Source organism: Sus scrofa, chromosome 8, assembly GCF_000003025.6.
Source record: "Sus scrofa isolate TJ Tabasco breed Duroc chromosome 8, Sscrofa11.1, whole genome shotgun sequence".
Classification (NCBI taxonomy): Eukaryota; Metazoa; Chordata; class Mammalia; order Artiodactyla; family Suidae; genus Sus; species Sus scrofa.
In genome coordinates, this window is record NC_010450.4 from 28,528,171 (window position 1) to 28,544,185 (window position 16,015).

Below are 16,015 nucleotides of genomic sequence, written 5' to 3' on the forward strand. Positions count from 1 at the left end.
TCTAAGTCCTGGCTGCCTTTTTAATCCAGAAAGACCACATATTTTGTTTTTTTAGGACCTTAAGAATGCCGAAGACTTTGCTCAGATTCTCAGACCTTTAACTGCCCCTTTCTGCTCATTGCCTTATTCTCCAAGACTTGAGACTTAAAATGAGGCAAAATTCCTTACAAAGCAAACTGGTGCAAAATGTCAGACTCCCCTCAATGCTATTCCTTTCTCTCCAAAATCTTAGCTTCTTTAGTACTGGCTTGTCTTGGCACCACTCCAATTCCCTCAAACATTTTTAAAAAATGTATTCAGCTTTTCTAGTTGTTCTTTTTCAGAACTGTTCTGATTCAAGCTAATGAGGAACATTATTTCACATAAATATTTTAAATATAACCTTTAAAAAGTAGTTGATACCATATGTGTATTTTTCTTGGATTATAAATTATTTTTATTTGTACAAAGCATTATTTAACTTTTATTTTTATAAGACAATTACTTGCCTTGACAATATATTGTCCTAAATATAAAATGAAAAGGCAAATATGAAATCAGTAGTTGTTTTTGTTCTAAGCATTTGAGGTAACTGATAATGATGACTTATTAATAACAGTAACATTTATTACTTATTATAGACCAGGCATTGTCCTAAAGTTATATGAGCTTTAGCTGAATTTCTACAATTCACTATAAGGTCCTTTGATTATGCCAATTGAATAGATGAAGAAATTTAGACACAACTTGTCAAATATTCCACCATTGCTGGAATGGAGCGGGAAGCAGGTATGAAGTAAACTTTGTAGGCACAGTAAATGTAAAGAATGAAGTATAAACTATGGATGTTTACTTTTTCTGGAAAGATTGTTAAAAGTGGACAAACCTGAAATCCCACTGGAATGTGTTTCTAACAGTGACATTTCAAGCCTTGATAGACAAACAAAGGAAGACACTTGGGCAACTCGACAAAAAAATTACTTAGTTCCTACTTTGTTTCAGAACACAAAGGAAGTGTATCTGAGTCTGGCCTGGAGGAGACCCTGGGATTTCTACAGAGGGACACTCAAAAGCCACCTTTCACCTCCCAGTGATCACATTCAGTGTGTGTGCCCCTAGCCTACACAGACTGAATGGAGTATCACTGGGTAGCAAGGTGGATCTCTGACATACTGGCACCTAGACTCATGATTGACCTAATGTATTTTACCTAAAATTATTAAGTTCTGTAAAACAATATTTGAAGTAAAAAATGCCTAACTTATACCATGATATGGAAGAGGCTATTATAGGAGAGTAGATGGAAGTCAGTGGAAAACCTCCATTTGGTGGCTTCTAGCATTGAAATTTCAGCAGGTACCATCTTCTCAAGTTCCCAAACTCTGCTCCTATTAATGAAGTATGTTTAATACCTTTATCCTTTTAATACCTTATATGTAAGCAAGAAACAAAATTGTTGTTATTTGCAGATGTGAGGATTCCTTGTGTAGAAAACCAAAGAATCTCTAAACACAGATTCTTAGAACAAGAAAGTTCAACAAGATTGCTGAATCAAGATTAATATGTAAAAGTTAATAGTATTTCTACACACCAATAATAGCTAATTATAAAATGTAATTATAAAATATATCATTAATGATAGCAACAAAACTACAAAGATCAAAGTATAAAGCCAGCAAAAGACATAAAGAATGAAATGAAAGCATTCCAGTACAAAAAAGAATGCCTAGGAGTTCCTGTCGTGGCACAGTGGTTAACCAATCCGACTAGGAACCATGAGGTTGCCGGTTTGGTCCCTGCCCTTGCTCAGTGGGTTAAGGATCCGGCGTTGCCCTGAGCTGTGGTTTAGGCTGCAGACGCAGCTCGGATCCTGCGTTGCTGTGGCTCTGGCATAGGCCGGGGGCTACAGCTCCGATTCAACCCCTAGCCTGGGAACCTCCATATGCTGCAGGAGTGGCCGAAAGAAATAGCAAAAAAAAAAAAAGACAAGAATAAAAGACAAAAACAAACAAACAAAAAAAAAAACAAAAAAGAATGCCTAAATAAATGAAAAGATAAACTGTATACATGAATAGGAAGACTCAACATTGTAAGAAAGGCCTTTCTTTCTTAACATCCAAAGTTAAGATACAGACTTGAATATGGATTTTCCTTGTATAGAATAAACAAAAAATTAGCATTCAGAATATGTAAAGCACTCCTACATAAGGAAAACAATACTATTGAAAAAAATGGGCAAAGAGATATGAACCATCAGTACACAGATGAACAAAAATTAATGTTCAATAAACACTGAAAAAATGCTCAAATTCATTATTGAAAATACTAATTAAAACAATGCAATGCCTATTGGATTGGTAAACGTAAAAAGTCTGTCAGATGACAGAGAGGTATATGTATACAAACACGCACATACATACACATGTAAACATATACACATATACATATATATTTAATTTTATGTGTACATATATATATATATATGTACACACATTTAATCCTATGTCCTCTAACAGACTTTTAAATATATATAAAAAGCTAATGCACAATTTAGAAATAAAGTCAAACATGTGAAGCATCTAACAGTTGTACATATTAATTAGGAAAGACAAGAAATATTTCATAGAGATAATGTGCACCAACTTCAAGGTACTGAATCTCTAGGAAAATACAGAAAAGAAATGTGAAAGAAGGGAGGTGGTTTTTAATTGTATATGTAAGGTTTTATTTTTGTTAGTTTTAAAGTAAAGAGATTGGAAGTAAAAACAGGAAAATGTTTACATCTATCAAGTCTGAATGGGAGACACATTAATATATGTTATATTCTCCGTATTTTATCATCTGTTTCAAATATTTCATATATGAAAGTATATTAATTATTACAAAAATTTCCCAAGGCATAAAAATCCTCTCATGCTTAATATTATGCACCTTGTTATTATAGCAGAAATATCGCTACGCTTGGTTGAATTCAGGGCAGTCAAAAGGTATACTAAACTGAATTTCTGGTGATCTGGAAAGGGTTTAGACAGTCTGTAGTTGTGATATATCTTCAGGAATGAGAAAGTACAGCCCCTCCAATGTGTAGCTGGCTCTGATCTTGTCTCCTATTGTCTTCCTTTTAAAGCCCAGCCTTACTTTTTCCAACAGGGAGACCAATAGGCCTGCATTAATTTGCATAACTGACACAGACTCTAACCAATGTCTGCCAAACAATATATTTCAACTTATTAACATAGAAACTGGGAAATTAACTGCCACGGTTTAATTCTGGATATGGCCTTTAATTCAATCAATACTTTCCATTTGTGATCAAATTAATTGCTTGAAAATTGATTAATGAGAAGATCCAGCAGGTAGTAATTAACATCAAAGTAAAAAAAGATTTTAAGTCCTGTGCAAATTATTTAGGTACATTAGAGAAAATTCTGGTGAACAGCCAATAGAAACTATAGCTATGCTTTAAATTTAGCATTTACTTAGTTGACCCAATATTCTGGATTCTACATCACAATTAAAGAAATATTCAGCGATGATGACTTAGTGCTGCAAATAATGTCAAGGCTACATAATTAACATCTTTTACTTGGTTCTGTATAACTCAAGGTTAGATACCAATTAATTCATAATTCAACAGCAAAACTTTTAAAGAGCTTCAGATCATTAAAGTTCTTTGGAAATAAGTTATCATTGTACATTAATTATTTTAAATCATCTTTTACTGCCAAACTTGGGGAACGATTCCTACATCAGTCAATTTAATTTATCAAAGAGAATTAAATTTATCATTGACCCAGCAATGAAATTGCTCAAAATATTAATAACTATCAGAGGCTGAGCATCCTATTAACTTATTAATTAGTATTCCAACACTCATGCTGATTTTAGGAATGCCATTAAATAGTAAGTCTGATCATAGTTAGCAGTAGCATCTCTGGAAATTATACATCTAAGAAGTTTAGTGTCTGTAATCCCTTTGGGAATAGGGGCTAGCAGCTTTGTTTTAAGGCTTTATATAAGAGGCACATATGGTTTTTACAAGGATGGTTATGTTTATTGAGGTGGCTTGATGGGGGTGATAGAGATTATGAAAGAGTTTTATCATTACCATCTCTTCCTCCAACTGCCCCCCAACTCCTATCTTTGATTCTACCAAACCAGATTCATAATATTGCACTCAATTTAGGCAATAAAAATTTATGTACATACAACATACACCTTATTTTTCCATTTGATTTATTCAAAGATATAAAAAAATACTTGCAGTATTATTTGATAATATTTCCATAAGGAATTGGGGGCAAATAAAACCAGAGCAATGACACAGAGTTGAGTTGGGGGGAGATGGCCACAGAGTGGGAATTTAGAAGAATTAGCAGGGGAGCTTTAGGTGAGGACAGAGCAGCCAGTTAACTTTATGACAAGCTTTGAGGACTCACTGATTCTCCAATCTGAAAATTCTCTTTCCAATGCGCATTTGAATAAAGTATACCACAGCTAAAAAGCAAATATTCCCATGAGCAAAAATAGAGTCACTTTTCATCATTAGAAGCTTTAGATATAATTTTTTAATCTGGTGTGTTATTAAAACCATTAAAATCTGTATTAGTTATCTATTGTTGTATGAGAAGCTACTTCAAGATTAGTGACTTAAGTAACATTTATTATCTCTGTGAGTCAGGGATTTGAAAGAGGCTTTGCTGGCTAATTCTGACTTAGGGTCCCTGATGAAGTTGTGGTCAAGATGTCAGCTGGGCCTACAGGAGTGAAGGCTTGGCTAGAGCTGGGAGACCCACTTCCTAGTTGGAGGACCCACATGGCTGTTAGCAGGAAGTCTCTGCTTCTTGCCACATGAAACTCTATACAGGGATTTTTGGGTTTCCCCAAGATATGGCGATCAGATTCCCTTAGAGCAAATGCTCTCTGAAAGAGAGGAAAAGACCATAATACAAGTGCAATGTGATGAAAAAAAAAGGTAAGAGAGGAAAGGTTCAAAATAACATTTACCAAATTCTGATCATTGGTACATAAATAGTATGTAAAATATCATGTAAATAGACATTTACCAAGGGGGGAGGGGAAACTGTGATCAAATAAGCTTGAAAACAAAAAGTTTAACCAAGAAACAAATTGAACAACTCTTTCTTACTGAGAGATTTCATGTACTTTATGAATTCCCAAAGGAGGAATATATTTTATAGCTATTGTTAATTAAAAACTTTCATGGTTCTTTTGATAAAATTCAGTAAACAGAGGTAAGTAGGAGATACACTTTTCTTCCTTACTGTCTTAATAACAAAAAGAACATTACAAAATGTGGAAATTTTTTATAAAAGTCTTCCAATCATAGACATTTATTTGCAAACTAAACCAGCAAGAAGTTTCAGCAACCATCAAACCAGATCTGTCAACAGAGAGCTTCATAAAGTAGGAGGGCATAAAACTACAGCTTTTAATTTTGAGCTCTGCTAAAAAGGGCTAGTTAAGCTTAGAAGATTTTTATTCATGAATGAAAAATTATTCCCTCTATATCTTATGCTTCTTGGCAAACCACTACTCATGTGTGGGTTCCTGAGGAGAGAGGGTCCATACTGACTAATCACCTCTAGAGGTTGGATAAAAATCAGTTCACACACATATACATCAAACGTGCTGTTAAAATAAATTACCACAAGGACAATATAGAAATAACATTTCCCACACATTTAACCACATTCTTCTCTTTCCTCAGAGCATTTGTGGGACTAATATTTTTAGAAGAGATATGGAAAAATCCCTGCATGGGAAACAATCAGGAAATAACAGGACCAGGTGACTTAAGAGGACTTGGTACCTAAAAAGAAGGCAATAAAATTATAATGGAAAATTGATGATGACAGATGCTGACAAGAAAATGTACCTGCTTCTCACTCTCCCAATGAAGGAGCTATAAGAGTTAAATGATTTCCAGTAAAAAGACGGTATTATTTATCAGGACACATCACTGAAGGGAGGCTAATTAAAAGTCTTAAGGCTCAATGCCCTGGGGAGGGGCACAACAATGTCTTAAAATAAATAGAAGAAAAATATTAACTAAACCAGTGTTCTTTTTAATTATAAAAGATAGCAGACAGACAATCTAGTCATTTTATTACCATTCTGATCCTAGATTCAAAATAAGCAAATATCTAGGACCAAGTTTATATTTGAGGAGAAACTATGTAATAAAATGTTTTATGGAAAGGCACAATAGGAAGTAAATTAACCCCAAACAGTGCCATCCACAACAGGAAATATAGTGGAAGTGCAGACTGTTTAGTTTTTCATGAGTAAACTACCACTTTACACATGTAACCTACTCACCCTCACAACAACCCTGTGAGGATAAAATCACTACTATTCCCATTTTACACGTGAGGATAGAAGGCAGGTAATTTGTTCAAGGACAAAATACTGGGACTCTAAACCAAGTCTGTCTTATTCCACAATCCATGCTGAATTTCTATCTACATTGCACTTAGGAGATGAATGCTGCTCTGAAGACACCAACTTCTGGCCATAAACCAAAAGGCAAGAATGTTGTGTGGGAGGGCTTACCTAAAAGAAGGTCTGTCTTTAGAAATAAGACAACAAAGAGTATAGATCTCACATTCCAGAATCAAGAAGAATTAGAGCCACATTTCACAAAGCAATGTGGTATTACCCAATGGAACGATTATCTCTATTCTCTCTTCCACATAACTCCTCACCAGTATGAAACATTTTTTAATATGGATTTTGGAAATAGAAAAAAATATCCTTAGTTGATTCTCAAGCTCTTTGTGTTTTAAACTCTTAATGTCAATCCTTTATTATGAAAAAGAAAAAACACTTCTTTTACTTGGAATTAATTTTAGCCAACAATTCTAAGAGCAGATTGCTTTCTTTCAAAAGAAAAAAAAAAGTTTGCAAATGCAGAAATAACTTAGATTTAGTAACTCACACCATTAAATATTTTTTCACCCATTGTGTAAATTTCAATTCAATAAGCTTTTATTATGTACATTCTCTGTGTCTAATACTATACTAAGTGCTCCAGGAATATAGAAAGCATGTGATCCTTCATCAGTGCCTTCAAAGAAACTAATTTCATGAGAGAAACCAGGCATTAAATGTTAAACTGTTGAAGCATAATTCTGGGAACCATATAAGTAAGTGCCCAGATGAAAATTATAGACCAGATCTACTCTGACTGCAGTTCAGGAGATATTTAAAAGGAGTTCATTATTTAACTGTTCTGGTACTAAATAAATTTAAAAACTATACATAATCCTTCTTAAATACTATCTTTGCAAATTGTTTCATCATCAATATTATCAGGAGTTCCCATCATGGCTCAGCATTAAAGAACCCAGCTAGTATCTATGAGGAGGCAGGTTCAACCCCTGGCCTTGCTCAGTAGGTTAAGGATCTGGTGTTGCCATGAGCTGGGTGTAGGTAGCAGACACAGCTCAGATCCCTAGTTGCTGTGGCTGTGGTGTAGGCTGTAGCTCCAATTCAACCCCTAGCCTAGAAACCTCCACATGCTGCAGGTGCAGCCCTTAAAAAACAAAAGACAGAAAAAAATTATCAAACAGCTATTGTACCAAAGCCATAAAAACACTAAATGCTTAGATGCACTATCTCATTTAATTCTTCAAATAATTCCATGAAAGAAGTATTGTTATTATCCTCATTTTATAGCTGAGAAAGATAAGATTTGGAAAGATAGCATTATGATGGCAGATGATGCTTAATATTATACATGGAGCCAAACTACTAGCCCCAAAATTATGGTTCTAGCCTAAAGAAGAACCATATCTCTGAGGTCCCTGAATAACTTATGTAAAATAGGCCTACATCTCATTTTTCATACCATCAACCTGTTTTCCTTCTATAAAGGAAATTTGCAATTAAAAATTGCATTTATTTGTTTACTCATTTATTTTCTGTCTACTCTAAGGTACATGACCCCAACAACCTTTTTCACCAATGTATCTGATACTAACCTAACTCCTGTCATATCATCGGCACTAAATAAATACTAAATGGAAGGAAGGAAGGAAAAAACTACCAAAGCAAAAATTGTACTAGACAAAGTTAAATAGGCAAGGAAGACCTTTAATTCAAGAGCTATCGTGATAGGGAAGAAAGTCCAGAGCTGAGAGTGACCTCAACCCCAGTGAAACAAAACAAAGGGCTACACAGGTTTAAGAGCTGGGATGGGGGATATCAGAGGCCATCTGTATTTGCTAATTGGCATTACCAAAGGGAAAAAGCTGTCTCATTTTTATGACAGGAGGTCATTTTACAACTTGGAGCAAGATGCCCACTGAAGTTAGGTTCCCATCCTCTCACAAATGGGGAAATAAGGACATGGCCATCCCTGATGAACACATTTCAAGGGAATGGTTCTAAGTTCTTGAAAAAGACACTCCTGGATTATAGAACTGGAAAGAGACCTTAGAAAAAATTACATCTAAAGGAGCAGAGAGGAGTTCCCCCATGTCCAAGCAGTTAAGGATCCAGTGTCATCACTGCTGTGGCTCAGGTTCAATCCCTAGCCCAGGAACTTCCACATGCTGTGGGAGCGGCCAAAAAATTAAAAATCAAATAAAAGTAAATAAATAAAAACCTATACAGTTTAAATAAAACACAAAATTTATTTTAAAAAATAAAAATAAAGGGGCAGAGAATTAATTTATAATTACAAGCTTTCTAAAGTAATGGCACTAAGAAATAGAAGGTCATGGGCCAATAGTCAGGAAGAAACCTGTCTAAATTTTAGTCAAGATGAAGGGAACTGTGAGGCCTTCTTGGTCAGAAGGAAGGAAGAAGGAAGGGAGAAAGGAGGAAAGAAAGACAATGTGGTGGTCCTAAAATTATGCTTCTCAGATGTCCTTTCAAGAGAACCTACTGTGAAGAAGATGGTTGGCTGACAGGCTCCCACTGCTATACCTTTGGATCTGCTTGCAGTGGTCACAGAGACGCCAAGCTCTCCCCACTGTTCCTGGCCAATAACTGAACCAGAGTCTTACTACAATCTCAGGTTCCTCCCACTCCCTTCCCCTTCTTTCCCTTTCTCCTGCTGCAGCTAAGTCTGAAGGTTTTCCTGCCTAATTCTGCTCCTTTTCCACTTTATTTTTAACAGATGTTTTTCCTAATAAATTTCTTACACATCTAATTTTGTCATCTTAGAGATCTAAATGGACACTGAGGGGAAGGAATAGAGGCATGAAGGGAAGGGAAGAAAAAAAGAGGAGGCAAAGGCAAAAGGGAACAGTGAGAAAGAAAAAAAGAGAAAATATGTGAGAGAGACAGAGAAACAAAGACAGAAAGCAAATGAGACCACATTTACTACAAAGGCTCACCAATCTTGGCTGCAGTCCTAGAACTTGCAGGTTGAATTTTTGCTTTGACCCTGACTGCTATCACTAGCAGAGATGCTTTGAAGAAAGCAAATGCCATACATAAGATGACTTTTGCCCTCTGGGTAATGGTCCTCCAGGTGTCCCTTTATGGCAGCTCTGGGGATAATAAAAGTTTGATACAGTAGCTACCTCACCTGTACTAAAGGAAATAGCTACTTTTATGGCCCTTCCAGGATGGCCCAACTCAATGCTACAAAAAAGGACCTATAAGCTATGTCTATACTTTAATATCCTGCTCCCATAACTATGTTTTGGGCTCTGAAAAAGGATAAAAGTTCTCATCTTCCAGTTCACCTCACTTTTCAACCTAGTAACAGGCAGATGGAAATATAAACTTTCTTCAGAGGAAGCCTTTATCTGCATACAAGTATGAACTAACCTTCCTGGCCTAAACCAGTGCATCACAACTGTGCAGTGACCAAAAGATGGCTAATACAAGACCATCGGCGGAACACCAGCACTGCAGTCCAGGAAGCCCATGCAAGGCCTGCATGGTTTTTTCTTAAATTTTTCAGCAGTAGGACACGAAATGAACATTAGGAAAACACATCGTTCCTGGGGAGAGGTGGCCACACAACCACTTGCGAGCAAATCTTCACATAAAAAGATAAATATCTCTCCAAAGTACAAAAAGTGATTTTAAGGGTGAAGTCAGTCAAAATCAGTATTTAGGAAAAATAAAACTTTGTTTATTGCTACAAACACACGATCTGCCAAAGAATCGCTCAATTTATACTATTTTACTTACAGAAGGACCATTTTCTTCTTCTTCTTTTTTTTAATGGAAATCAGAGCCTACCTGGAAAACTTGATTCAACTTTGCCCAGGTCTGGGTTGTCTCCCAAATCTTGTGACGCTCCAAACAGCCTATTTTATTTTTAACAGCTCCCAGTGGTTGGAGTTATGCCAAGTGCTATCTGAGAAGTAAAGATTTCAGTCAGCCCCTAGATTCAGGTGAACTGGAAGCCAGGCCCTCCGGCAGCAGCTGTTCAAAAATGCAAATATATACAGTTCCCTGTGAGGGCAAGCGTCAGCCCTGCTGGCCACCAGAGGCGGGTGATCTGGAGGGAAAGGTGTCCTCTGGGCAGCAGTTGCAAAACTCAGGGCTGCAGCTAAGCATACATGCTCTTTGCTGGGGGACACCAGGGAGCTGTCAGGAGGCGGAGGAAAAGGGCAAAGCTGGCAGCCCCAGGTGGAGAACCCCTCCGAAGCCTCTGGACGCTGCCTGACCGGAAGTCTGCTCCTCTGGCTGGGCCGCAATCCCTGCAAGCAGTCGGCTGAGACGGTGTTGCAGTCGCTGTGCCGTGTCCTGGAGTCGTGGCCTGCCAGGGACTGTCCCTGCAACTGTTACCATCCTGGTGGGCCCAGAAGTACAAGCCAGGAGAATAAGGAGCATCCCCTCAGTGGCACCTTCAAAGACCGGATCAGCACACAGAAAAACCAGGACATGGGCACATGGAAAGCTTCCTTTGGGAGCGATACCTGTGCCCCGGGAGGCAGAGGGAGCGTCAAAGATGGCGGCACGCTGCCTGAGGCAGGGCGGGGCGAAAGCAAGAAAAGGGGGGAAAACGGTGGGACCCACCAGCTTCAGCAATGGGAGGCGGGCAAAAAGGAAGAAAAGGGGGAAAAAAAAAAAGATGGGACTCTCAGGCTTCAGCATGGCCAAGGGGAGCAGGACTATGGACGTCTCAGTGGAACTTCCTCCTCGAACCAGTACTTTAAAATTAGCAAATGAGCCACTTCTGCAGAAAGTCTGGGTGCTTTCCAAAGAGCCGCTTCTTAGGAGGCCCTGAGGCAGGTGAGTCCACTGAGGGCCCTGTTCAGGGCATCTCTGGTTCACCACAGCCCCCGGCTGGACCTCTTTCCGTCTTTATGCCCGGATGTTTTTGGACGCTTGGCTCTCAGGAGCCAGTCTTAAAAGTTGGGGTGCCCCATGTGGGGTATGAATGCTTTGCTCCTCAGGGGAAGCTCCCGGCTTTGAGTCCCCCCTTCCCCCACCTCCACGGTAAAGTCTCAATGCCAGGGAGGGGTGGGGGGCGTGGATATCCTGTGTCTCAGCCTCTGCTACCCTCCTGCATGTGGTTTCACCTTCATTTGCCTGAGGTGAAGGGGGGAGGGTCACTCTACCGATTTTTAGTGTATTTCCGGAGGAAGTTTTCCATATACACCTGCAGATTTCCCACTTCCCCGGGAGGAGGTGAGTTCAGAATCTTCCTACCTTACCATCTTGAATCCTTATTTTGTTTCTCATTTTGAAAGTTTATTTTAAAGATCGTTTTAGGAGTTCCCATTGTGGCGGAGTGGAAAGGAATCCGACTAGTATCCATGAGGATGCTGGTTTGATATCTGACCTCGATCAGTGGGTAAGGACCTGGTGTTCCCCTGAGATGTGATGTAGGTCCCACACATTGCCCGGATCCCTTGTTGCTCTGACTGTGGCGCAGGCAGGTCCAATTTAACCCCTAGCTTGGAAACTTCACTACGGTGTGGGTGCGGCCCTAAAATGACAAAAAAAAAAAAAAAAAAAATCATTGTAAGAACAGAGTTAAAAGCAATCTGAGAAAGTATTGCATTGAATCAACTCATTAAATAAGTATGGTAATTAAGTCAAGCAAAGGAAATACGTTTTCTTCTGCAACCCTGGAAATAAGTTTTGTTGTCCTAAAAGTCCTTAGGCTTGCAAAAAAGGGAAGGGGGTGGAAATCAGGGCAGTTAAATCTGCCTCTTAATTGGGTAAATATGTCCTTCTCAAGTCATTTTGATCTTCAGACTATGGCTTGTTTTTTTTTTTTAAAGATGTAATGTTAAAAATTCAGTGGGATGGCGTTCCCATCGTGGTGCAGTGGTTAACGAATCCGACTAGGAACCATGAGGTTGCGGGTTTGATCCCTGGCCTTGCTCAGTGGGTTAAGGATCCGGCGTTGCCATGAGCTGTGGTGTAGGTTGCAGACGCGGCTCGGATCCCGAGTTTCGGTGGCTCTGACATAGGCCAGGAGCTACAGCTCTGATTGGACCCCTAGCCTGGGAACCTCCATAAGCTGCAGGAGCAGCCCAAGAAATGGCAAAAAAAAAAAAAAAAAAAAAAAATTCAGTGAGATTTGGTGGTCTGTCCTTTGCAAGCACAGTAAATTCCTGTAAGATAGACATAATTGTCTGACCCAAGTAAGCGTGAGTTCGCAAAGGCTGGAGTTTTACTTTCTTTTTTGATGACTTCTGCAATTAATCTTCTCATTTTCTACCATACTTCCACCCTCCTTATTTTCTACTCATTTTACTGTCAAAATTGGTCTGAGGTGTGAAAGCATTTGAGTATCACTGCTCTAGAGTGTTGTTGTTCTGTCTTCTTATACCAGTATCATAATCTATTTTAATCATAGTTTCTTCAAAAACAATGAATTCAACCCTACAGTCAAAACACTGCTGGCAACTTTCAAATAGCATTGCTCAGATTCAGAAACGGTACTTTAACTGGTATCCCTAGCACAAAGAGAATCTCAGAATGGAGCCCCACAGTGAGAAGCGAGGATCAAGTGCCATCAACAAACATAAAATCAGATGGTACATTAAGAAAACCAGAACATACCTTGATAAGAAGCAGCAACATCTATCACTGTACAGTTAGCAGAACCCTAGAGGCTCTTTGCAGCTAAGAACATCAAACTACAAAGTAGCCCAAGGTAGCTGAGTCAATACTGTGCTAGAAAAGAGAAAATGTTCAGGGGAGAGCAATGAAATATCTGGGGAGGGAAATAATAGGTGATGAAGAAGGAAGTTTATAATGTAACACAAGCATTTGAGATGTAAAAGTAAAAATCGAGATTTATTTATGCATTCTACAGGTATTTTTCGAGGACCTACTGTACTCCAAGCACTATTCTAGGCACTTAGGATACATCTGCAAACAAAAAGACAATAAATGAACTCTGCCATCAGATAGATTACATGGGGGAGGCAGGTCAGAGAGGCAAACAATTAAAGAGGAAGAAAGAGAGTTTCTACCAAGATGAAGGGCTTGAGATCTGCACTCATGATAAGAATAAGGTCTATACTTAAAGAAGAGGTTTTAGGAAATTTTTCCAAAACCTTGAGGACTGAAGTGCCCATGCTTCACCACACCTTGTGAGTTTACCAAATTTAAAACATAGCACAGGTGCTACATAATGGAATATTTGAATACATCTTTAAAGCATCTAATTATTTTTTAAATATTTATCCACTTCATGGTCCTTTGAAGTAGGAAAGATAAATGAACTGATACTCAGGAAACAAATGTTTTTTTTAGTAACCACAGTAGTTTGGCAGAAGTTACCGTGTTGTTATTGCTGCTAGATGGGAGTACTCTCATTCTCCTCAAATGCTCCTGTCATCACAAAGTTCTGAGATTAATTTTCCTCTAGGAACCTAGGTATCATTAGCATTAGATATCCAGAGTGGTTATCTTGACTATTGGATTTAAGATTTATTGCCTCATGTGAAACTTGTAAGCACAACACACATAAACACAGGGAATTTACCTTGTAAAACTCTTTTTTAGCCAGGATTATTTCTGCATGTATTTGCTGTATCTTACACTCTGTTTCGTTTCCCTCATTCCTATTGTAGAGTCATGTCCAAGTTTCTCCTGGTGGATTGTCTATCACTCAGAACAGGAAGATAACAAAGCAGCAATACTTCTGAAATTGTGTCAGCTTGGAAGGTAATTAAATTTGCTTGCTCTAATTTGCAATAATTGTTTGAAGATGTGAAGCTCTGCCACACATCATTTTGGCAGCTATCATTAACTTGGGCTGTGAAATGGATATTACATACACTCATATGTCATTCATTATAATGCCAGCCAAGGAAAATTTTAAGAGAAATCTGTTTGGGGAGAAAAAAAAATGTACCGAATGTGCTCTATGCCTGCTGCACTAGTATTGCTGCTGGTTTCCATTTCTTATATAAGTTTGTTTTTGCTTTTATTCTTTCTCTCCAACTCATGGTCTTATTTTCACCTAAATTAGACAAATCTAATGCCAAACCTAATGCCAATAAGACAATATTTTAGCTGTGTTATCCTGGAACAGTGGCCTTACTTCTGTAAGCCTCAATTTGCTCATCTGTAAAATGGGCATCATGAAACTGCCTACTTAGTACACTGCTGTTTTGCTTTTTTTAGAATAAGAATTAACTATTTGAATGCAAATAAATTACTTATTCACAGTGTATTCAGTCCATCATTCAATAATGATTTATTTGAAAGGACCATGTCCAAGACATTGCTTAGAGTAAATGTTTAATAAAGGACGTTTAATTATTATTACTAATAAATACATCATGTTTTAATATATACCAGGAACTATGCTAGGAGTGAAAAGGAACTAAAGATGAGTAGAGCAGTGTCCTAACTCTCTTTCCATGTTGTGATACATACATACACAACTATCCCTTCTCTGAGTATAAAGAATCTAATGTAGGAAGAGGTTGAAAATATGTCCACGTTTCTACAGCAAATAGCAGAGGTTCTTCTAAAAGCCAGTTCAATGTCATTTCTATTGGATTTAAGAAAATACAATGTTCCATATTTCAAGAAAAAATGTAAACAATTCTAAATAAAATTTCCCAAATGGCTCTTCAAAACCCACACCAGTATTAGGGCTGTGTGAGAGAAACAACCACAGAGGAAAACGTCAATCTGAAAAATGACATGTCTTCTGCAGGCTGATAAATTGTCCATATTACAAACCCAAACCATCTCCAGTGAATTTATGAGTCATTAAAAATAATAAGAGTGATATCTGATCAGTTTTCAGATCTGCTCCCCAGTCATGTTTGATTCTACAATCAGACATTTATTTGCCCATAGAAGGAAGAGCTCTATTCTTCATAGTATAAGAAACTCTGTCAAATCATACCACTTATGTTCCTTTATTATAATCTGTACCTGTGCAAGTTAAGAAATCACTTTGTATATAATTTGAAGGAATACCCTCATCCCTGTTATCTGCTCCCTACCCCATCCCCACAAATTTATCATTTTAAGGAAAACATATTTCATTTCCATTTCTCTTTCATAAAATGGGCATGGTGAATCACTAATTCAGTACATCTACAACATATCCACAGAAGATAAATTTAATCTGCAGAGCTCAGCTAAATCCCTTAGGATGGAAACTTGTCAAAAAGCTATGGAGTACAACACAGAGCAGATAGTTTACCACCGTATTAGATGGGGATTGTGTGTATGGTGATCTTTATTTGCAGACCTAGGGAATAAGGAGAGATGGCATCGCATGTCAGCAGAAGGGCAGATAGACGTGTAGGGGAAAAGTAGGAGCGATTGATAATAGCAATATATAACGATATATTGATGGTTATCTCTTATTGTATGCTTATTGTTCCAAGAACCATACTACATGTTTTACAAGTACAGTCCTCACACACACACACACACACAAAAATAAAACCCCTATCTGGTATTGGTATTTTATTGCAGCTGAGAAACATATGGCTTCCCCATTGCCACACAGCAAATAGGTGGCTGAATTTCAATTCAGACCTGACTCCAAAGCCCAGATTCTTAACCATTGTGCTGTATGTCCTGTGATGCTAAATTTTCTCCTGAAATC

General features: G+C 37.9%; 1 protein-coding gene across 1 annotated transcript in view; it reads left to right on the forward strand.

The window, feature by feature from the left end:
• Positions 1-14,243, forward strand: part of LOC110261944 — a 78,539-nt gene extending 64,296 nt beyond the window's left edge. Inside the window, exons 2-4 of the mRNA XM_021100524.1 lie at positions 2,924-2,966; positions 10,475-11,205; positions 14,010-14,243. Of these exons, the coding sequence (XP_020956183.1) occupies positions 2,924-2,966; positions 10,475-11,142 (711 nt within the window). The 3' untranslated portion in view covers positions 11,143-11,205; positions 14,010-14,243. The remainder of the gene's footprint in view (positions 1-2,923; positions 2,967-10,474; positions 11,206-14,009) is intronic.